Below are 21,890 nucleotides of genomic sequence, written 5' to 3'. Positions count from 1 at the left end.
CTACTCCAACAATGTGGACGTGACATGGAAGGTGTGGGCGAATTATCTCTACATATGGGCGAACTGACTCTTACATGTCATGTGGGCGAAAAGTCTTGTGGGCGAATTGACGTGTGGGGGAAAGGACCGTAAACCGTTTGCCACGCGTACGCTCTTTTGCTAACCCCTAGCTGTCACTTTCAAATAGTTATTTTCCGTCTATTCATTCAGTGATTCGATCCCACTAAAAAAAGTAAATGTTCAAAACCCTCACTACTTTCGGGTATTCAAATATTGCAGTTATATATATTTACCTATTCGTTCAAGGTGGATAACTCCCGATGATATGCAGGGTTACGATTAAAACTTTATTAGTTCATCAAGGTGGATAATTAATTAGAAGACTACATAACCTGCCAGCTGCCCATATTCTCACATATTCGGGGCTTACACACTCACATTTGATAAGACTTTCCTAGATGTGATGGTATTGTAATTTACATAGATTTACATTGAAAATCAGACCACACAGACCCCATAGCCCAGACTTGGTGGTCTGTCCTTAAACCTAAGTGATTCTACATTAATCAGATGACTCCAAAACGCTGCATTTCAACTCTAGTTAATATCAAGTTGAAGGAAGTGACGGTCGAGCTTGTTTTTAAAGGAGTCAGTCGTGTTACACTGGACCACTGAAGGTGGGAGCTTATTCTATTCTCGCACTACAACGTTGAAGAACAATTTGGTGCAGTCTGAATTTACTTGCCTACATTTGAGTTTTACGCCATTGTTCCTCATACGCAACTCCTCGGGCAACTCGCTCATACTTACAATTACTTAAACCTGATTTTTGCCTTCTACACATATTTCCGTCGTTACTAAATTCTGGCATTACAGTATTTCCAATGGGGGTAGTTTTATGAGCCTAGTGATAGTTTGAACAGGCTTCTGCGGTACCATGAACGTGACGAAACACTCACGAGGACCCGACTAATCTCTGTTGTGGCCTTTGGAAATATTTGTTGTGAGAGCTAAAAGCGTCTGAGAATACGGGCCCAATAGCAGGCCACGGCAAGATCCTTGGGCCAGGGTGTAGGCTACAGAGTGGCAATCTATCGAGCGGCTCAGTGAGTAGCAGTAGTAGTAGTAGTAGTCGTCATCGCAACATCTGCCTCCCCCTATTGCCACTTTTCAAAATGCCGCAGCACTAATAGCTTGAGGTGCCTCCGCCGCTTCCTGCTCAGCATGCAGCCTTTCAGCACCCAGACGGCGAGGGCGTAGGCGTTGAGGAGGAGGATTTCAAGCAGCTGTTGGAAGGTGAGGATGGAGGCGCTGAGGAAGAGGCCCATGAAGCCCCCTATGTGGCTGACGAGGGCCGGGACGGGGTAGCTGTAGGACTCCACCACGCGCTCGTTCTGAGTCGCCTCCAAGAACACCTGATGCGAAGAAAAGGAAGGGATCTCTCTCTCTCTCTCTCTCTCTCTCTCTCTCTCTCTCTCTCTCTCTCTCTCTCTCTCTCTCTCTCTCTCTCTCTGTACTTGTATCAAGAATGAATTAAGTTGCTCTTCAACAATGAAAAAAAAAAGGTCTGTCATGTCGTTAAATAGACTATCTCAATATCCATATATATCACTATTCATTTAAGTGCCTCAGGTTGAATAAATTTTTCATACTTGTTATTCTTGAAACGAACGAGTACAGTGACTGGAATGGGAGGTGCGAAGCGGCGAACATCCACTACATTGTGACTACAAAAACAGAAGAAAGTACATAACGTGCTATAAAAAAATAGTAATTATTCATCATTAGCATTGCACACACATGGCTCTTTTTTTTATAGTAAAGGAAGCAGCTCAAGGGCCTCCCCAAAACAGTAATGAGAAAAAAGCCCGATAATCAATGCCCCTATAAAAAAAGAGTTTAGAAGAGCGGCCAAAAGAGAGGTCAATATCTGAAAGAGAGGTGACGTAATGGAAACCATAAAAAAATAACTAGGCCTACCTTTATAAATAGAAAAAAATAAACCAGTGACTAAAATAAAGTAAAAACTGGCAAAAAGGTGAAATGAATGTAAGGAAGCAAGTCATGATATATACATAAGAGACTATCTGAAGCTATATACCTTCCTTTATATACAGTGACGTCGCGAGGGGGGGACATATGTCCCCGGGCGCAGCACTTGGGGGCGCCAAAGTAACCCACACAACTGTCAGTTAAAAACCCTCGCTTCACTTTTACCTTTATTGCCCGGGGGGATTGGGGGTGCCATTACTGACTTTGTCCCCGGGGGCCAGCAACCCTTTCTACGCCACTGTTTATAGATATATATATATATATATATATATATATATATATATATATATATATATATATATATATATATATATATACATACATACACAAAATAAACTAATGGCTATAATAATAAAAGAAAATTGTATTAAAAAAAGATGAAATGAATGTGCATGCAAATCATGTATTGCCTGCGGGTCGGGATGGCATGTTCCTCCCTTCTCCTTTGCAACATGAACCATCAATCAATCAATAACACTAATTAACAGTGATCGACCTTCACGATGGAGTTCCGCTGGGAGTTCCACGTGGTGTCGGTGCTGCTGCGGTAGATGTTGAGGTCGCAGGCGGGAGGGCAGTCGCAGGCGGCGGTGTGATTGAACTGGCCCTTGTCATACAACTGATAGACGGCCGAGGACACGCGTTTCACCTCCTCTTCAGACTGACACACTCGTCCTTTGCCCAGCATGTACGGCAGTCTGAGAGAGAGAGAGAGAGAGAGAGAGAGACTCGAATTTAGACCAACTAAGCAGATAATTACCCTGTGTGTGTGTGTCTACATGTGTGTGTGTGTGTGTGTGTGTGTGTGTGTGTGTGTGTGTGTTCTTATAGCACACATTCATTTTTCTCAGATCATTCTTTCTTATTAATTTCCTTTCATATAATTCACATCGATTCATCATTGACACTTGCTTTTTTTACCTTTACTTTTCTCTTTTTTTTTTCCTTGGGGTTACTTTTGTCTCTTTTCACGTCCCAAAGTTACAAGAGGAGGAGGAGGAGGAGGAGGAAACATGTAAAGGCAGGAAACTGATAGCCTGCGTATTCATAACGAGACAATCTGTAATCAGATCGTTAGGTTCGTCGTAAGTGACCTGTAGAGTTGATTAAATCACTTGCTGTACGTGCGTATGGGTACGTTTGAAGGATGAGTAGGAGAAGGAGGAGGAGGAGGAGGAGGAGGAAGACGAGATCGAGGACAAGGAGGGAGAATAGAAGGAGGAGGGGCCTACAACAGGACGTGTTCAACAAGCTCTCCACTTCCATCCACAAACCACTCTTGATATATGATGCACTGGAGATAAAACTTCCTGAGAATCTTCTGTTTCGTCTTGGAGGCTGTGCGGGGCCTGACCCGAGCGAGGGGCCTCTGGTAGGGGCAGCAGCGTCACTCAGCACGCGAGGCCTCTGAAGGGGAAGGCGGAACTGCACGACGTTAGCTCGTGCTGAAGGAGCCGAAGACCCAGAGCCAATAAAAATGCTATTCCTTGAAAACGCTGGGGGAGCCTGAGCTAGCTTAGCCAAGTGCGCTTCTTCTCTCCATCAGTCCCCAGCAGTTTTCCCTTCGTCGTATAGATTCTTCACACTCCAAGCATAAGTCATCTTTGAATGATGAGCTCCCTCTCAAGGAAAACCACCTTACTTTCAAGGAAATTGCGTGACGGACCCTCCCTCCGTCACCTTAAACTCAAGGAAATTGTGTGACGGATCCTCCCTCCGTCACTTTAAACTCAAGCAAATTGTGTGACGGATCCTCCCTCCGTCACTTTAAACTCAAGGAAATTGTGTGACGGATCCTCCCTCCATCACTTTAAACGCAAGGAAATTGTGTGACGGATCCTCCCTCCATCACTTTAAACGCAAGGAAATTGTGTGACGGATCCTCCCTCCATCACTTTAAACTCAAGGAAATTGTGTGACGGATCCTCCCTCCATCACTTTAAACGCAAGGAAATTGTGTGACGGATCCTCCCTCCGTCACTTTAAACTCAAGGAAATTGTGTGACGGATCCTCCCTCCATCACTTTAAACGCAAGGAAATTGTGTGACGGATCCTCCCTCCATCCCTTTAAACGCAAGGAAATTGTGTGACGGATCCTCCCTCCATCACTTTAAACGCAAGGAAATTGTGTGACGGATCCTCCCTCCATCACTTTAAACGCAAGGAAATTGTGTGACGGATCCTCCCTCCATCACTTTAAACTCAAGGAAATTGTGTGACGGATCCTCCCTCCATCACTTTAAACGCAAGGAAATTGAGTGACGGATCCTACCTCCCTCACTTTAAACTCAAGGAAATTGTGTGACGGATCCTCCCTCCATCACTTTAAACTCAAGGAAATTGTGTGACGGATCCTCCCTCCATCACTTTAAACGCAAGGAAATTGTGTGACGGATCCTCCCTCCATCACTTTTTAAACTCAAGGAAAACACCGTGACGGATCCTCCCTCCGTCACCTCTGCAGACTTGTACACGGGAATGGAATTCAAGTAGAAAGCCTTACACGATATGTTTACTTCCTTTACTTACTTATACTGATGCATTAATGGTAATTTATTAACCTGACCATTCTTAGCAGCGCGCGCGCAAAAAAGAGAGAGAGAGACTGGAAACGTGGATGACATACTGCAGAATCCACGTTGGCTCATCACGAGGCTGTCTGCTTTAGTGACTTAACCAGCTCATCAGCTGCTTGAATGACCTGTGGAAAAGATTAAGGAACACTCAGGTGTCGTGCACGATTAGTCACCACTTTCCGGCCCTCACTTGCATCCGTGGTGCCGTAGGACGTACTCATGCAGGCAGGTGACGCGACACACCCTACTGCTATAGCCTGGCTTCTGACGGCACGGGCGGGAATCTCGGTGCAGCAGGTGCACTTTCTGAAGGGACATAGAAACAAAAGAACATAAGAACATAAAGAGTCTGCAAGTGGTCAGATAGGTTTATACAAGACAGCTCCTGTGAAGCTAACCCCACCAACATCACTATCCATGAATATATATATATATATATATATATATATATATATATATATATATATATATATATATATATATATATATATATATATATATATATATATATATATATACACACACACACACACACACACACATATATATATATATATATATATATATATATATATATATATATATATATATATATATATATATATATATATATACATATATATGGTTGAACATGATAGTGAGTTCAGTATTGACTATTTTCTTAAGAAAATTATCTTTCGTGAATAGTGAAGCTCACTCGAATAATTGTCTTATTCTCTTTTGTCAATTTGGTGATGACTTCACCGTAAGTGGTCATCGTTCTTGCCATATCGCGATTTCGGGTTTCTTAACCCTTCTTCAGTGGCGTTGTTGTCTTCTTCTTCAGAGGAATTGTTGTCTGCTCGCTAGTTACTCGCTTTTTCCTGATAGCACTGTGTTATGTTTCTGAAGTAGGTGTTGTCGTGGAGCTCCGGATGTCAGGTGATAGCTCTGCGCCTGCTCAGTTTCATCGTTGTCATGCCGATATAGGAAAGAGCGAGTGCCCCAAACCCTACAAAGACTCCACCATAGGCGCCTACATTCGGAGAGCACTCACCCACTGCAGTAGGTGGAAGCAAGTTCACCAAGAAATAGACCGATCTACCCAAGTACTACTGAACAACGCTCTTGAAAAAACAGACATCTACAGGCAAACCAAGAAAATAATGGATCAATGGCACGCTACAATCAACAATACAACGGAGGAGAAAGGGAACATCAACATATACTATAGAGCACACTTTTCTACTGCCTATAAAGAGGACGAAAGAATAATAAAACAAATCATCAAAAGAAACGTCACGCCAACAAACCCCGAGAAGAAGAAACTTATCATCGTCATATATTACAAGACCAAGAAAACAAGCCATCTGATTATGAGAAAAAGCCCCCAAGAAGAAAAGCTACCTACACAGGAGTCACATGTCGTATATAGGTTTATATGTAAACGAGGGATCTGCGAAGCCCTCCCCTATACCTATATCGACATGACAACGATGAAACTGAGCAGGAGCATGAGCTATCACCTGACATCCGGAGCTCCACGACAACACCTACTTCAGAAACATAACGCAGTGTTATCAAGAAAAATACAAGAAGAAAACACAGTCATCATCGCGAGATGCCCCGATGAACAACGCCTCCCCATACTAGAAGCCCTCAACATCAAAGAAATGGAGCCCAACCTCAACAAACAGGCACAAGACCTACAAGCTCTTCCGAGTATGTGCAGGAGCGCTGCGCACCAGCGCGACCAATCAGCAGCCAGTGTGCAGCACGGGGAGGGAGACGACACGCCTAAATACCGGCCACCTGGCGTGCACCAGCCCACATTGATTGCTGGACAGCAGTAGAGGAAGGACCTTGTTCCTCCTCACCCGACCTACCATGGCCCGCTCTCGCCCTCTCAAGCACCTAAACCTCTCCCCACCCGAGGGAGAGGAAGAAGGATGGACCCTCGTCTATAAGCGACGTCGACGAGCCCCGACCCCACCACCGGCCCCGGACTTCCGCCTGTACCAAATCCTGAGTCACCAGGAAACCAGCACCTTCCACACCGTCCGACGGTTGGAGAGGGAGCACCCCGACCTCCGGGTCCGGGTGCAAGAGAAAGCCAGGGGTGCGATCTACATCAAACCCCTGGACGAGGAGGCTGCTTTCTCTCTCGCTCGCCTGAGAAGGGAGACCACTGTCGGCATCTCCCTAGGAGAGGTCGAGGGCAGGTCGAAGGGTATCGTCTCACGGTATCCCCTTGGAAAGTCCCTCCGACCGATCCTGGAGGACCCGCGCGTCACCTTCGCAAGGAGGTGTACTTATAACGCGGATCACTGTCGCAGAGCCCACGCGGCAGTTCGAGTTGACGTTCCGGGGGGTCTCTCCCGGCGTCCCTCGACCTAGGCGTCTGGGGTGTCTTCTCCGTCAGGAGTTTCACCCCGGAGCCCCTGCGGTGCTTCAATTGCCAGGCCTTCGGCCATGTGCAGAAGTACTGCAGGACCGGAGCTCTCTGCGGCGTGTGCAGCGGGAAACATCCCTCCTCGAAGTGTATCGAGACACTGAGGACCGGAACCAACCGGGCTGCACGATGTCCGAACTTTGGCTGCCCCGAACGGCTGAGGAGGCTCCCCCCTCGGCCCTCGGGTGCTATGAATAACTTGCCCCTAAAGAGCCAGACTGTTTCCCAAGCAACGCCCTCTGCCTTACCCTCTCCCACCCCAAGGATGGCCGTGGTGGTCCCTGCCCCTGCCCCAGCACCCGCCAGCCCGCCGACGCCAGCACCACGAGAAGACGCCGCCACACAGCCCTGCCGCAAAAGGAAAGGAAGGGCCTGCCAGAATGCCCCTCAGCTCACCGAGGAGGCGGTATGCCAGGGTCGGACTGGCCTATGTGCCTGTGTGCCAATGGCGCATTGCCGGGCCCCCTCCAGCCACCAGATGGCACGGCCCCCTTAAGCACCCCAGTCCGACTCTGCGGTATGCCAGACGACCCAAGAGACCACGACGTAAGAATCGTAGACGCCGCCACCACCGACCACCAAGGACCAAGTAACCCAAGCCAGGTGGTCAGCGAGGGACGCCTGGACAGGCGCCCCTGAACCCCAACCTCACCTAGGCCGCCGCCGAGCAGAGTGGGAAAGGCACTACGCGTAGTCGGTGACGTTGACGAGGTCAGAGCTGCTGAACCTCTGCAACTCACTGGCGACACTGGAGGTGTAGCAGTAACCCCTACAAACCGTCGCGTGCTCCCTCCGGTGATTAAAAGAGAATGTGGTGCGGCAGGACAAACTCCGTTATTAATGTATTTTCGTTGTGTCCATTGTTCCCGCTGTATCTTGTCCAGTCTTCGTTGTTAACTTTTCTTCGACTGTCTGTCCACGTCCTGCAACAGTTCTCTTATACATATTGTTAACCACATACACCAGCATCCCAATGTCATTTACACTACACTACGTTCACATAAATGTATATACACACAACAACGTCTTTTGTGTTTTGTCCGTCCTAATGACTTCTGTGTATTTTTATAATAACAGAGACAGAGACACGCCAGTCCTCGTCGACAGACCGACTTGGTCGGCTAGATTTCGATCGCCGATAGAGTCTGTATGTCGGCTCCCAGCTACCGGCCGCCTTAGGCAAAGGCCCGTGCTCCCTCGTGCACGAGGAGCAATCTTTACCCCCCATAACAGAGACAGGCCAGTCCTCGTCGACAGACCGACTCGGTCGGCTAAATTTCCAACGCCGAGAGAGTCGGGCTGTCGGCATACTTCTACTCGCCGCCAATAGGCTTAGCCCGTGCTCCCCCGCGCAGGGAGGAAGCATTTTTGCACTCTTAACGGGCCGTCTTAAGACAAGGGCCCGTTTCCCCTAGTGATACTAGGGGATAAATATTTAAAAAAATAAATAAATAAAATAACCTTGATGGGAATTAGTTTTCCTTTTACTCGTGGACCAACTAGCAGTAGAACACTCACTAACCATCAACAATTGGTGACCCTGCAGTGTTGCTACGGTCCAAGGTGGCTTTTTATTTAACTTGTGCCGTTTTTAAGGCCACATTTCTCTCAGAGCGGTGGACCTGCGTCAGTTAACACCTGATTCATTCATCTACCCTCTCCTGGGGCAATAAATCTCACCTCTAATCCTGGGTTCGTGAGATTGAGCATCAGGCCAGGAGAAGCATTACGCCCTTGGGCGTAGTAGCCACCTTCAGGGTTTCTCCCCTCCCCCAGGCACCCTCAGTGCACCTTCAGGCACCTTCTGTGCCCCTTCAGGCACCTTTAGTGCCTCCTTCAGGCACCTTCAGTGCCTCCTTCAGGCACCTTCTGTGCGCCCTTTGCGAAGGTCGAAGGGTATCGTTTCACGGTATCCTCTTGGCCAGTCCCTCCGACCGATCCTGGAGGACCCGCTCGGGGGCCTCTCCCGGCGTCCCTCGACCTACGCGTCTGGGGTGATTTCTCCGTCAGGAGGTTCACCCCGGAGCCCCTGCGGTGCTTCAGTTGCCAGGCCTTCGGCCATGTGCAGAAGTACTGCAGGACCGGAGCTCTCTGCGGCGTGTGCAGCGGGAAACATCCCTCCTCGAAGTGTATCGAGACACTGAGGACCGGAACCAACCGGGCTGCACGATGTCCGAACTGTGGCGGGAGACACCACGCCTGGTTCAAGGGCTGCCCCGAACAGCTGAGGAGGCTCCCCCCTCGGCCCTCGGGTGCTATAGACACCTTGCCCCCAAAGAGCCAGGCTGTTTCCCGAGCAGCTCCCTCTCCCTCACTCTCTCCCAGTCCAAGGATGGACGTGGTGGTCCCTGCACCAACACCTGCCAGCCCACCGACACCGACCCCACGAGAAGACGCCGCCACAGACCTGCCACAAACGGAAAGGAAGGGCCTGCCAGACCGCCCCTCAGCCCACCGAGGAGGCGGTGTGCCAGACAACGCCGGAGAACGTGACGCAGGACACCCAGGTGAGCCCCGAGACGACACCCCAGGAAACACAGACCCCGTCCACGACCACCATGAATGCCGCGACCAGCGCCCCCGACCCGAGCCTCCTCTCCAAGCCTCCCACCCCAGCGTGGAAGAGCACTTCGCCCGTCGGTCACCTTCACTAGGGGGGAGTTGTCCGTCTTCTGCAACGCTTTGGTGGCGTTGCGGCTTGACTACGAAGACGAAGAAGAGGATCGAGAACACCCAGTCAGCACAGTGATGTTCGAAGCCCAAGGAGTAGCGTTGCAGTTACGAAAACCAGTATACCCGAAATGGTGTCTGGCGAAGAGCCCGGCGAGAGAGGCCTTATGGCCTCCGAAGCAGTAGAAGCAGCAAGAGGCGGGCTAGCTTCAGGCATACAACCAGCGAGGGTATCGAGCCCCTCAAATCAACCAGTACCAGTACAGTACCAGTGCACCAGCCATCTCTCTCCAACTAGCGAGGCTAAGCGAGCAGACAATAACTACTCCTCTGAAGAAGACAACAACGCCACTGAAGAAGGGTTAAAAAACCGAAATCGCGATCTGGCAAGAACGAGGACCATTTACGGTGAAGTCATCACTAAATTGACAAAAGAAAATAAGAGTTATTCGAGAGAAAGACAATTTTCTTAAGAAAATGAACAACATTGAGCTCACTATCACATTCAACCAGACATATATAAGAGAAAATCTCCTGCCCATATATACCCACAAAATATATATATATATATATATATATATATATATATATATATATATATATATATATATATATATATATATATATATATATATATATATATATATATTACTGTCTTATTCGCACTCACAACATTACTGCCAAGCCTGTTCCACTCATCCACCACTCACCTACTTTATCGACAAATCATTACATCTGTTCATTACCACCATCACTTTTCTTCAATAACTTAATTCATCCACTTAAAAACAAACTCGATCGGAAGAACTTATTTCTGAAGGCACACATATACACTCAGTCAGTTACTTTATCGGCCAATCATTACATCTATCTTAGTTATGCATAAATTACCACCATCAGTATTCCTCAATCACGAAATTAATGGTAGTCTTATTTATGAAGGCACACACTTTATTGATAAAATATTATATTTATTTTAGTTATACATCAAAAACCATCTTCGCTTTTCTACAATAACTTAATAAACTCGATCGACACATCCTGAACTTTAAAAAAAAGGCAGAAATACAACGTCTCTGTGGCAGTTTGATGTCGTTTCATTTAAGTTCAAGGATAGACCACGTGGCACTTAAAATCATGAGATCTGTGTGGTTTAAACATCTACGCAAAATTATTCTCTCTCTCTCTCTCTCTCTCTCTCTCTCTCTCTCTCTCTCTCTCTCTCTCTCTCTCTCTCTCTCTCTCTCTCTCTCTCTCTCTCTCTCACCTGTAGAGTCACGGAAACAAGGCGGTGACAACCAAGCTTCTTCCCGGTCTTTGTGATCTTCTGCGGACAGGTGGCGCCGTCCTCTATGGCTTCGGCGGGGGATTGCAAGGGGTCGTGTACCGCCACCTGGGGACGAAGAGTGGGGAAAGAGGCGGACGAAAGCGAGGGTGCGGCAAGAGAGGACGAAAGCGAGAACAGGGATCGGGAGAGAGGAACGACAGGAAGGAGTGGGAAGAGGAAAACGACAGGAAGGATGGGAAGTGCATCTTAAAAATAGTCAGTATAGTATTATTTCTAAATAAAAATAGTAAGTAAAATAGTAAAATAAAAGTCACGCGCATAATGGAATAGGCCCCTATCAATTCTGACCTGGCCAGATCCGCCCCCCCAGCACCCCCGTACTCGCCGCGCGTGCTGATTGGTCCTAAACTCTCCCGGTGCTGAACCATAAGAGACTTCGGGAATATGCGTTCCGACCCCTTGCCAGATTCGAATAATTTCGCCTTCCAACACCTTCCCTTCTCTTCCGTTAAAAAACTTCGATTCTTATGGTAGCAGAAAACGGCCGAAGATATTCGACAGTCGAAGGGATTGATTTATGATACGGCCGTAAGACAAGTACATAGGGAGATGTGAGAAGGTGGAAACATGGGTGGAAAGATAAGCAGTGAAGGTGAGACACAGAAAAAGGAAGGGAGACGAGTACGCTATCACTCACAGAATAAAATAATGGATGAAGATGCTATAGCGACATAGTATAGTCTGTTCAAACCAAGTGTTCCTCTGGCGCCTAAGCAGCATTTGTAACGCCGCACCTGATTGGCTGGCCTCCCCTCTCGACTCGCGACCTGATTGGCTAGCTTCCTCGTTCGCCTCTCGTGTAGGCGACAGTCACCCATACATGCTCTTGGTGTTAGATTTTTTTATTATTATTATTTACCTTATCTCACATTTTATACAAGATAGACAATTTCAATTAACACCATCAAGCGCAGCAGTAATTGTAGATCCTAAATATGATTGTCATAACTCGGTAAAACAAAAAAAAGTAATGAAATATTGACGAGTATAAGTGAAAGAACGGGTCCGAAATGTTTATACTTATGCTGCTAGCTGCTGCTAATGATGATGATGGTAATGGCCATTAAAATAATTAAAAGTAAATTATTACTAGTGGGCTGGTTATGTATTAAGAACATAAGAACATAAGAACGCAGGAGTCTGCAAGAGGCCGGTAGGCCTGTACGAGGCAGCTCCTTTGACCCTAAGCTCCCGTGTATCTAACCCCACCTAATATCGCTGTCCATGAATTTATCTAGTCTATTTTTGAATGTAACAATTGTATTGGCACTCACCACATGACTGCTAAGCCTATTCCACTCATCCACCACCCTGTTAGTAAACCAATTTTTGCCTATGTCCCTGTTGAATCTGAATTTATCCAGTTTAAACCCGTTACTTCGTGTCCTACCCGGTTCTCTTACCAACAAAACCTTATGAATGTCTCCCTTATTAAAGCCCTTCATCCATTTATAAACCTCGATCATGTCTCCACGCACCCTTCGCCTTTCTAGAGAATGCAAGTTTAACTGTTTGAGTCTTTCCTCGTATGGCAAGTTTCTCAACCCCTGAATCATCTTAGTCATCCTCCTCTGCACCGATTCTAACATTTTGATATCCATTCTATAGTAGGGTGACCAGAACTGAACCACATAGTCAAGATGAGGTCTAACTAATGCTAAATATAGTTTGAGGAAGACTTCGGGGCTTCTGTTGCTTACGCTCCTTGAAATAAATCCCAGTACCCTATTAGCTCGAGATCTAGCTTGAATGCATTGTGCCCTTGGACGGAGATCAGAGCTCACTAAGACCCCTAAATCCCTCTCCTTTTAGACCTACTTATGAGAGTGTCATTTAAGCAATAGTTATGTGAGGGGTTGTTCCTACCTGCACTCAGAATACTGCACTTCCCTACATTGAACTCCATCTGCCATTTATCCGCCCAGTCATATAATCTGTTGAGTTCACCTTGGAGAATACTAGCGTCCTGATCCGACTCAATTACTCTACCGATCTTGGTATCATCTGCAAATTTACTAACATCACTACTAATTCCTGTGTCTAAGTCATTGATATAAATAATAAACAAAAGTGGACCTAATACCGAACCTTGTGGGACCCCACTCGTAACACATCCCCAGTCAGATCTTTTACCATTGATTTGCACTCTTTGCTTCCTATTGCTAAGCCACGCCTTGACCCAGTTCAAAACTTTACCCTCTACTCCGTGAGCCTGTAATTTAAGCAACAGTCGTTGGTGAGGAACTTTGTCAAACGCTTTACTAAAATCAAGATAGATTACATCATAATTTTCATCTCTGTCAACCGCCTCAAATACTTTATTGTAGAAGGACAAGAGATTGGTGAGGCATGACCTACCTATTGTGAACCCATGCTGCGAGTCGTGAATTAAGCTATGTTTCTCTAAATGCTCCCGAATGTTCCTGGCTATTATGGACTCCAGTATCTTCCCTATAACCGATGTTAAGCTAATTGGGCGATAGTTTGAGGCAACTGACCTGTCCCCCTTTTTAAAAATCGGCGTCACATTAGCTACTTTCCACAGGCTCGGCACATAGCCAGTATTTACCGACATCTTAAAGATGTCGGTTAGTGGGTCACTGATTACATCACCTAACTCCTTTAATACCCTCGGAAATATCCCGTCAGGACCTGGCGACTTGTTCTTCTTAAGCTTATCTATCTCATCCTGAACTACTTGCCTGGTAATGATTATATCCCTCAATTTATCGCTATCCCCGCCCTCGTACACCTGAACTCTTTCCGGTATAGTCGTTCGATCCTCCTGTGTGAATACTGAAAGGAAGTAGTCGTTCAACAATGCGCTCATATTTTCGTAATTTTCTACTAGCTCCCCTGTGTTTGTTTTCAGCGGTCCAATTTTCTCCCGTGTTTTTGTTCTATACATCTGAAAGAAGCCCTTAGGATTACTTTTCGCCTCATTTGCTACTTTGATCTCATAGTTCTTTTTTGCTATCCTGGTGTTTTTCTTAACTAATCTAGATAGTTCGACGTACCGGCCCCTGAGATGTGTTTCCCCATTCTTTATTTTCTGATAAATTCCCTTCTTTAACCCAATCTCGTGTTTTAGTCCACGAGTCATCCACTTAGGATCATTGTTTTCTTTTCTAAGTGTTCGCTGTGGTATATGCTGTTCTTGCCCCTCTACTATTACTCTAACTAAATTATTGTAAGACATTTCTACCTGGTTCTCCTGGCTCTCCAATCCGCAGTTCTGGACCTCATGAATCCCTAAATTATCCCAGTTTACCCCTTCAAGATGTTTTCGAAGCCCCTCGTAGTTTGCTCTTCTAAAATCTGGCACTAACACTGGGTTTGGTTCGCGGGTTACTGCCCAGTCTAAGCTAAATCGAACCGTTCTGTGATCACTATTTCCTAACTCTCCGCCCACCTCCAACTCACGTAGCAAGTTCCCATTATTGGTTAGGACTAAGTCTAATATGTTATCTCCTCTGGTAGGCTCAGTAACTACCTGCTTAAGGAAATTAACTTGTATAACTTCAAGAAAGTCCTCGGCTTCCAGGTCACCCACTAGATATTCCCAGTCTATATTCCTATAATTAAAGTCCCCCATTACGCAGACATTTCTACTCATACTCGCCCTGCCAATCTCCTGTAGTAATATACTCGTGTCCTGCCTGTTAAGGTTGGGTGGCCTGTATATAACTCCTAGAGTTAGTTTTTCTTTCCCTTTGTAAACGTCCACCCAAACTGATTCTGAATCCATGTTAGTTTTGACTGAGTTGTTAACTAAACATTTAAGTGAGTCTTTAACATATAGCGCAACTCCACCTCCCTTTCTGCCCCTTCTGTCTTTGTGAAACATCTGATAACCCGTTATTTCAAATTCTGATCTAAAATTTCTATTAGCAGTGTCTATCCATGTCTCAGTGATCGCTATTATGTCAAAATTTTCTGAGCAAGCTTCACCCCTTAGTAAGTCTATCTTGTTTCTGAGGCTCCTGCTGTTAGTATAGAAGATTCTTAGCCCGTCCTCTGTTACTCCCCTAGAATTACTTCTAAGCTGCCTGGTTATATTATGAGCTAGATGTCCTCCCATTGCTCCCATCCCCCCCTCGCCTATACTAAAAAATCCCTCAGGGTACCAAGTGCTCGCTCAAGGAAGTCTGAGAGAGCCTCAACACCCTTGAACGTCAAGTGTATCCCGTCACGGGCGTAGAGGGCGTCGTTGCCAAAGAAGAGGTCCCAAGTGTCGACGAACAGCCACCCATTGCGCCCGCAGTGCTCAGCAAGTCTGCTGTTCACTGCTATCGCCCTGGACAGCCATCCATCGCCAACGCCCCTCCTTGGCAGGACGCCACACACTACTGGCGACCCACCAGCGTCACGTATCCTGCCTAACAATTCTCTAAAACGCCTGAGAAGGTCCTCGCTTGGCACACGAGAAACGTCGTTTCCGCCACAGCTGAGAAAGACAATTGTGTTCGATCCCTCTATTTCCATTCACGCCTCATTCCTGTATGATATGGCCCACCCCTGCCTGGAAACACACCCTCGTCCTGTTCTTATCCTTGGAGCAAAATACCTGTCAACATAACGAACCTGACTATCACCAACAACAAGAACCCGACGGTCGGAAGGGGGCCAGGAGGGATGGGTGAAGGGGAGGGAGCAGGAAGGGAGGAGGGACCTGCTGTGAAGAACGAGGAGAAATTGTGGAAGAGGTGGAAGGTGGAAAGGAGGAGGAGGGGGAAGAGGAAGAAGGAGAAAGGGAGGGTGAGGTGGTGGAGGGAGGAACGGACGAGGAGAGGGAGGAGGAAGAGGGGGAAAGGGAAGGTAAGGGACAGGTGTTGGAGGGAGGGACGAGTGAGGAGGCGGAGGACAAGGAGGAGAAAGAGGGGAGGAGGAGGAGGAGGTGGGCAGGGAAGAGGGAGAGGGGGACGGAAGAGGAAGGCGAGGTGGAGGCGGAGGAGGAGGAGGGGGGGGAGGAGGAGGAGGAGGAGGAGGAGGAGGCGGAGGAGGAGGAGGAGGAAGGAGGAGTAGGTGAAAGGAGAGTGAGGTGGGGAGGGAGGGACGGACGAGGAGGGAGGAGGAAGAGGGGGAAGGGAAGGTGAAGGACAGGTGTGGGAGGAGGGACGAGCAGAAGAGGCGGAGGACAAGGAGGAGAAAGAGGAGAGGAGGGGGAGGAGGAGGTGGGCAGGGGGAGAGGGGGACGGAAGAGGAAGGAAGGCGAGGAGGAGGAGGAGGAGGAGGAAGAGGAGGAAGAAGAGGAGAAGGAGGGGTGGGAAGCAGGAGATCGGAGATGGTCGAGGAGGAGGAGGAGGAGGAGGATGGGAGGGCTGCTGTGTGGGTGAAGACAATATTGGAGGGAGGAGGACGAGGAAGAAGAGGAAGAGGAAGGGGGAGGAGGAGGAGGCGGGAAACTGTTGCTGCTGCACTAACCAGTAAGTGTACCTGGGCGGCGAGAGTCGTAACCCTATTCTCTAACTCTATGATCCTCTGATCATTCTTCTGAGTCTTAACGCAGAACCTACAAACGTCCTTAGAAAGAAAGTACTGCTTTGCCATGCGAAGGCCATACCCAGAACAACGCTTGAGGGACGTCATGGTGAAGATATGGGCGAGGCAAGACGGAAACAATTAGGCGCGTTAAGACGATAACAAAGTACGCAGCTGCGGTGAGGTCGTCAGGTCAAAAATGTGTATCTAGGAAAACAAACCAACAGCTGCTGTGAGGTCGCAGTCAGGTCAATTCCTGGGGGAAAAGGGTGTGTCTCGGGTAAAAAGGCGCGGTTATTTCTACCCACCAAGACAAAACATAGGCCAATATTAATATACTGAGAAATCACTTATGTAAAGAAGATAATAATTGTGTTCACTAGGTTTGCGCAGAAAGTGGATTATCTAGTGTTTTGTGTGGACTTAGAAATTAACGTAGCTTGGCGCGCCTGATTCACGTAGTCCTATTATCACAGCACAGTAAAGTATCCTAATAATAGAAGGAGAAGAAAACACAAAAGCAATATAAAAAACACAAAAGCAATATAAAACCGTGTAGCACTGGGTTGGCGTGAAATAATGTTGATTTTAGTGCAGATGTGGGAAGCTTAATACACTTGTCCTAGGAGTAACTGTAGATCACTATCTAACTAAGTAAATACTAAATCAGAACATAGCGGTCTGTAGTAGAAGGCAGGGTAATCCTCCTGGTTTTGTAGTCCTCCAGTACAGCAGCAGTTCACAGAAGCACAGAACGCCTCACACCGCGAAAGCAGAGGAAACAGAGGAAAGAGCGAGTTGGCACCACACAGCAGCGGGGCAAAGTCACGTGTGAACCCAAGGAAGGTCGCGCGCTGACTGACTACGTATTATGTAACGCTTTCTCACAGTTACCCCCACCCCCAATAATACCTGTAAAACCAACTCCTCCAGCCACCCGCTGAATAAGCTGTAGCGCCAACAACACACCGCCCGCAGATTCAGTATAATACTCTCAATAACGTCACTTTATTTTCTGACACGAAACTTTGTTACCTCCAGTTAAATAATGTACTGCCGACTACTGGAGATTTTCTTGCAGTCTGTTATTTTGTACTTGTGGTGCTGGGTGACGAAACACGAGATAACATTCCTTCATGTGTAACACTGTAACACCAAGCCTGGCGCCCAGCACCGCCTTCTGCGTTACATGGTTGGTCCATGTGACGAATAGGAGGAGCTCGCTCGAGATGGAAAGCTACGAATCTTAATAGATCGCCTTTTTAGCGGTTCTGCCATTATTTTCCCGTTTAAATTAAGAACCACAACACAGCTTCGCTTCGCGAACAAAAAAGTCATCCAAAAATAGAGAAGGGAAGGAAAGGAATAAGGGCGCCCATGCAGTCACTTACGATGAAGCCACGGAAGGGGATGCCGTAGGGGTGCCCGCGATAACGGAGGACGAGGTAGATACCGAACTGCTGGCCGGGGACTGAAGTGGTGGCCCCTGTGTGTGTGTGTGTGTGTGTGTGTGTGTGTGTGTGTGTGTGTGTGTGTGTGTGTGTGTGTGTGTGTGTGTGTGTGTGTGTGTGTGTGTGTGTGTGAGAGAGAGAGAGAGAGAATTAGAAAGAAAAAATCATATATGCTGTAACAATAGGTCTCTCCACGTTCATTCTTTCATTCATTTAAACGCAGACTAAGAAAAATATATGCAGTGGTAATTAAATCAGAGAAAACAAGAACACGAAGCAGAGCAGTTATTATACAGTACCCACATACAATAAATGGTTGCGTCTTCTTGATTTTTTGTTTGTTGTGTATTTTGAGATTAAGATGTATTACCCTTCCCTCTGTCCCCCATTGCTATAATCTTCTATAATTATCCTCTCGTCCTCTTTCTCCTTCTCTCTCATCGTTCTCACTTTCATTTGCTCTTTCTCGGCGTCTCACGTGTTTGGGACTGCTGAACATGCGGCTTAAAGTGTCCCTCTCTACCTGCTTCGTCCCTTCTGCTACTACTTCTACTCGTACTACTACTACTACTATTACTACTACTGCTACTACTACTACTACTACTACCACCACCACTACTACTTGCTGCTCACCGGAGAAGCTGTGGCAGTATCCATAGCGGGTGAGGACGGGCCGCCACACGCCCCGCTCCTCACAGTTCTTGCCGGGACCCACGAAGCACTGGCGGGGGAGGGAGAGAGGCAGATAGATAGAGACAGATAGATAGATAGAGATAGAGATAGAAAGAGATAATACATTCTTTTGCTTAAGACAATATATTCTGCTTGCTTGGAGTACATTGGATGAGGAGGAGGTGCAGGAAACATCTACAACCTTAAAGAGAAGCTGGATAAAGGTGGACAGAGACAGGATGAAACGAGGCTAGCGGATGATTTTCTTAACCCCTTGACTGCGGATTTTCTACAGTCAGACCTCACCAAGCAACAAGAATGGAACAAAAAGTGGCTGCTACAATTCAGTGAAGAAAAATATAAAGTCCTGCACATTGGGAGGGGATATCAAGCACACCAATACCACATGGGAAACACTCCACTATCCACCACAGAGGCAGAGAAAGACCTGGGAGTGTATGTTTCCAGGCTACCAGTAAAGGCTAAATCCGAGCCAATCGCAGCGGACAGGTTAAAGGTCGTATTAATCTTCACCAATAAATATGTAGCTGATTTGTCTATTTTAACCCTTTTTTCAATTCGTGCTTAGTTAGTTCTGTTGATTTTTTTACATCACTCTTCACGACTGAGTTTGTAATACGCCGACTTGCCTGTGAAAATTCAACACTTAAAACCCTTCGAATTAACTCCGCCCCAGAAATGGAATAAAAGAGCTAAATTGAGCACATAATTGTAAGAAATACTAATATGGCGTTTAAACAGTCTAGCGTAATCATGTTCACCTAGACTAATCCTGTTTGCCACGACTACTTACTACGACAGTTCACTACGACAGTTTACTACGACCACTGTATTTACTATGATTGCTCCTGCTTACTACGCCTACTCTTATGTACTACGGTCATGGGCCAACAGGTAAACACTCCCTTGCACCCACCTGGCCCACGAGTCGCTCCCGTTCGTAGCCGCCGCGCCGCCACACCTCATCCAGCGTCAGGTTGGACACGCTCAGCAGCTGCACGTCCGCGTCCTTCGGCAGCCTCCCCGTCTGGCCCGCCTCCCGCCACAGCTTGAGCAAGTTGTGGTAGTCGTACATCTCCCTGTTTGTGATGAGCCCCTCTATATCCTTACACCCATTTCGCCCCACATAATGGCAGGTTAAAGCATATGTAATCATCAACAGCGCTCATTGAAAGAGATGCAACGGTACCCAAGGAAACATGTAGCCTACTTTTTTTTTTTTTTTACAACAAAGGAGACAGCTCAAGGACACAAAAAAAGGAAACAATAATAAAAAAGCCCGCTACTCGCTGCTCCTACTACGTTAATCCAAGCACCAACACGCCGCCCCCCTCACCTCACTCTCTCCGTTCCCTGCCTCACCGCCTGCTGCCCGTGTCTGCCTCACACCTCTGCATGCACTAAGGTTTTAATGCTCACCAAGTTAAAATCCACCGGGTCTCTTTTTTTTTTTTCTGCTGTCAGTAATCATCCCGACATTCATTCCTCGTCATCTATCCTAACTTTCCGCTCTCATTCTGTTAGTATCAAGTATCAATCATTCAGTCAGTCAAGCATTCATTCAAACTATCTCTTTATCTATCTTTCTATCTGTCCATCTACCTATCTGACAATAGCTATCAATCTATCTATCTGTCTGTTATCTATCTATCTATCTATCTATCTTTCTATCTGTCTATCAATCTATCTATTAATAAGCAATCTATTGTAACGCCCCATGAAATTAAATAGAAAAAATATAATTCACTTGACGACTATTCCAAACTCTACGGAGATGGGTCAATAGTTTTCACCATCGACGGAAACATGCTGTGTGGGGTATATAAAATAGGCGCGGCGCAAAGCGTGCAAGAACTGTCTGTATACTTTAGGTACTCTGAGGGCGATGCGAGATATACTTCACAGCGACGGCCTTGCAAATAAACTCCCCCTAAGCAAGTCTCTGCAGCCACCTATCCGCCAATGAACAGTTTTCGGCGCACACAAGCATACGGTGGCAAGTGATAGTTACCTGACGCAGACGGTGACGGCGGGGAGTGCTGTCAGGGTGTTGGCGTCGTCGTAGGAAACTCGCATAGAGGTCGGCATGGAGAGGTAGAGGATCACCTTGCTGCTGATGAGGTAAATGGTGCCCGCCAGCCCACACGCCAGCACAACAGCCCACAAAACGCGACTGCAAGAGAGATCGTGGTGGTGGTGGTGGTGGTGGTGCGTTGGATGGGAGGGTGTGTACATGTTCGCGGGAAAAAAGAGTATAGCCATCTCTCTGAATTTTTTCCTCGGTGGTCTCTTAAGTTAAAGCACGTCACATGGGTTAGGTCGTTCGAATAGAAGGTGAAAGAGGAGGAGAGAGGAGCGGAGAATAAACTGGTGTGGGAAGGAGAGAAAGAACGAGGGCGTCACAGAACTATCCACCTCTCTCTTGTGCCTCGGTGGCCTCTATACGCACAGCAAGACACATGCGTTAGAAATAGAATGGAAGGTGAAGGAGGAAGAGAGAGGAGCCGAAGATAAACTGACGGGAGGAGAAGAGAAGGAAGGAAAACCTCACAGAAATGTATATCCGCCACCTTTTAAACTTATGCCTCGGTGGTCCCTATACGCACAGCAAGACACATGCGTTAGAAATAGAATGGAAGGTGAAGGAGGAAGAGAGAGGAGCCGAAGATAAACTGACGGGAGGAGAAGAGAAGGAAGGAGAGCCTCACAGAAATGTATATCCGCCTCCTTCTAAACTTGTGCCTCGGTGGTCCCTATACGCACAGCAAGTCACATACGGAGGAAGAGAGAGTAGCGGCTGATAAACTGGCGGGAGGAGAGAAGGAGGGCCTAAAAAGAGATGTATTTCCGACTCAAAATATTAGGGTATAGCAGATCGATACTTTTTTTTGTCTACACTTGTGGAGTCAGCCAAAAGGGGAAATTCAACCCGTGAACAGTGCCGTGGATTTCTTCTCCTACTGTATACTCATCGTCAAGTAACCCATTGATCGATAAATAAAATGTATGCGTTTAGACATTTTTTTTTTTTGTGTGTGTGTGTGTGTGTGTGTGTGTGTGTGTGTGTGTGTGTGTGTTTGTGTGTGTGTGTGTGTGTGTGTGTTTGTGTGTGTGTGTGTGTGTGTGTGTGTTGCCTAACTGAGTGGTTGAGGTCGGTATTGTTAAACGTTTCCTTCTCTTGTATCAA

At 46.9% G+C, this 21,890-nt stretch overlaps 1 protein-coding gene across 1 annotated transcript; it reads right to left on the bottom strand.

Moving 5' to 3' along the window:
• Nucleotides 1-333: 333 nt before the first annotated feature.
• On the bottom strand, nt 334-20,938 carry LOC127001447 (acid-sensing ion channel 4-A-like). The gene is made up of 8 exons (XM_050865975.1): nt 20,715-20,938; nt 19,620-19,782; nt 18,644-18,731; nt 17,951-18,045; nt 10,998-11,123; nt 4,820-4,935; nt 2,549-2,750; nt 334-1,415 (listed from the first exon to the last, which is right to left on the bottom strand). Exons 1-8 carry the CDS (start codon nt 20,936-20,938, stop codon nt 1,158-1,160), a joined length of 1,272 nt encoding a protein of 423 aa, XP_050721932.1. The 3' UTR covers nt 334-1,157.
• Between the last annotated feature and the right edge of the window lie 952 nt (nt 20,939-21,890).

This window comes from Eriocheir sinensis, chromosome 21 (assembly GCF_024679095.1).
Source record: "Eriocheir sinensis breed Jianghai 21 chromosome 21, ASM2467909v1, whole genome shotgun sequence".
Taxonomy (NCBI): domain Eukaryota; kingdom Metazoa; phylum Arthropoda; class Malacostraca; order Decapoda; family Varunidae; genus Eriocheir; species Eriocheir sinensis.
The sequence above is the reverse complement of the archived record's forward strand: the minus strand, read 5'-3'. Positions and strand labels throughout refer to the sequence as shown.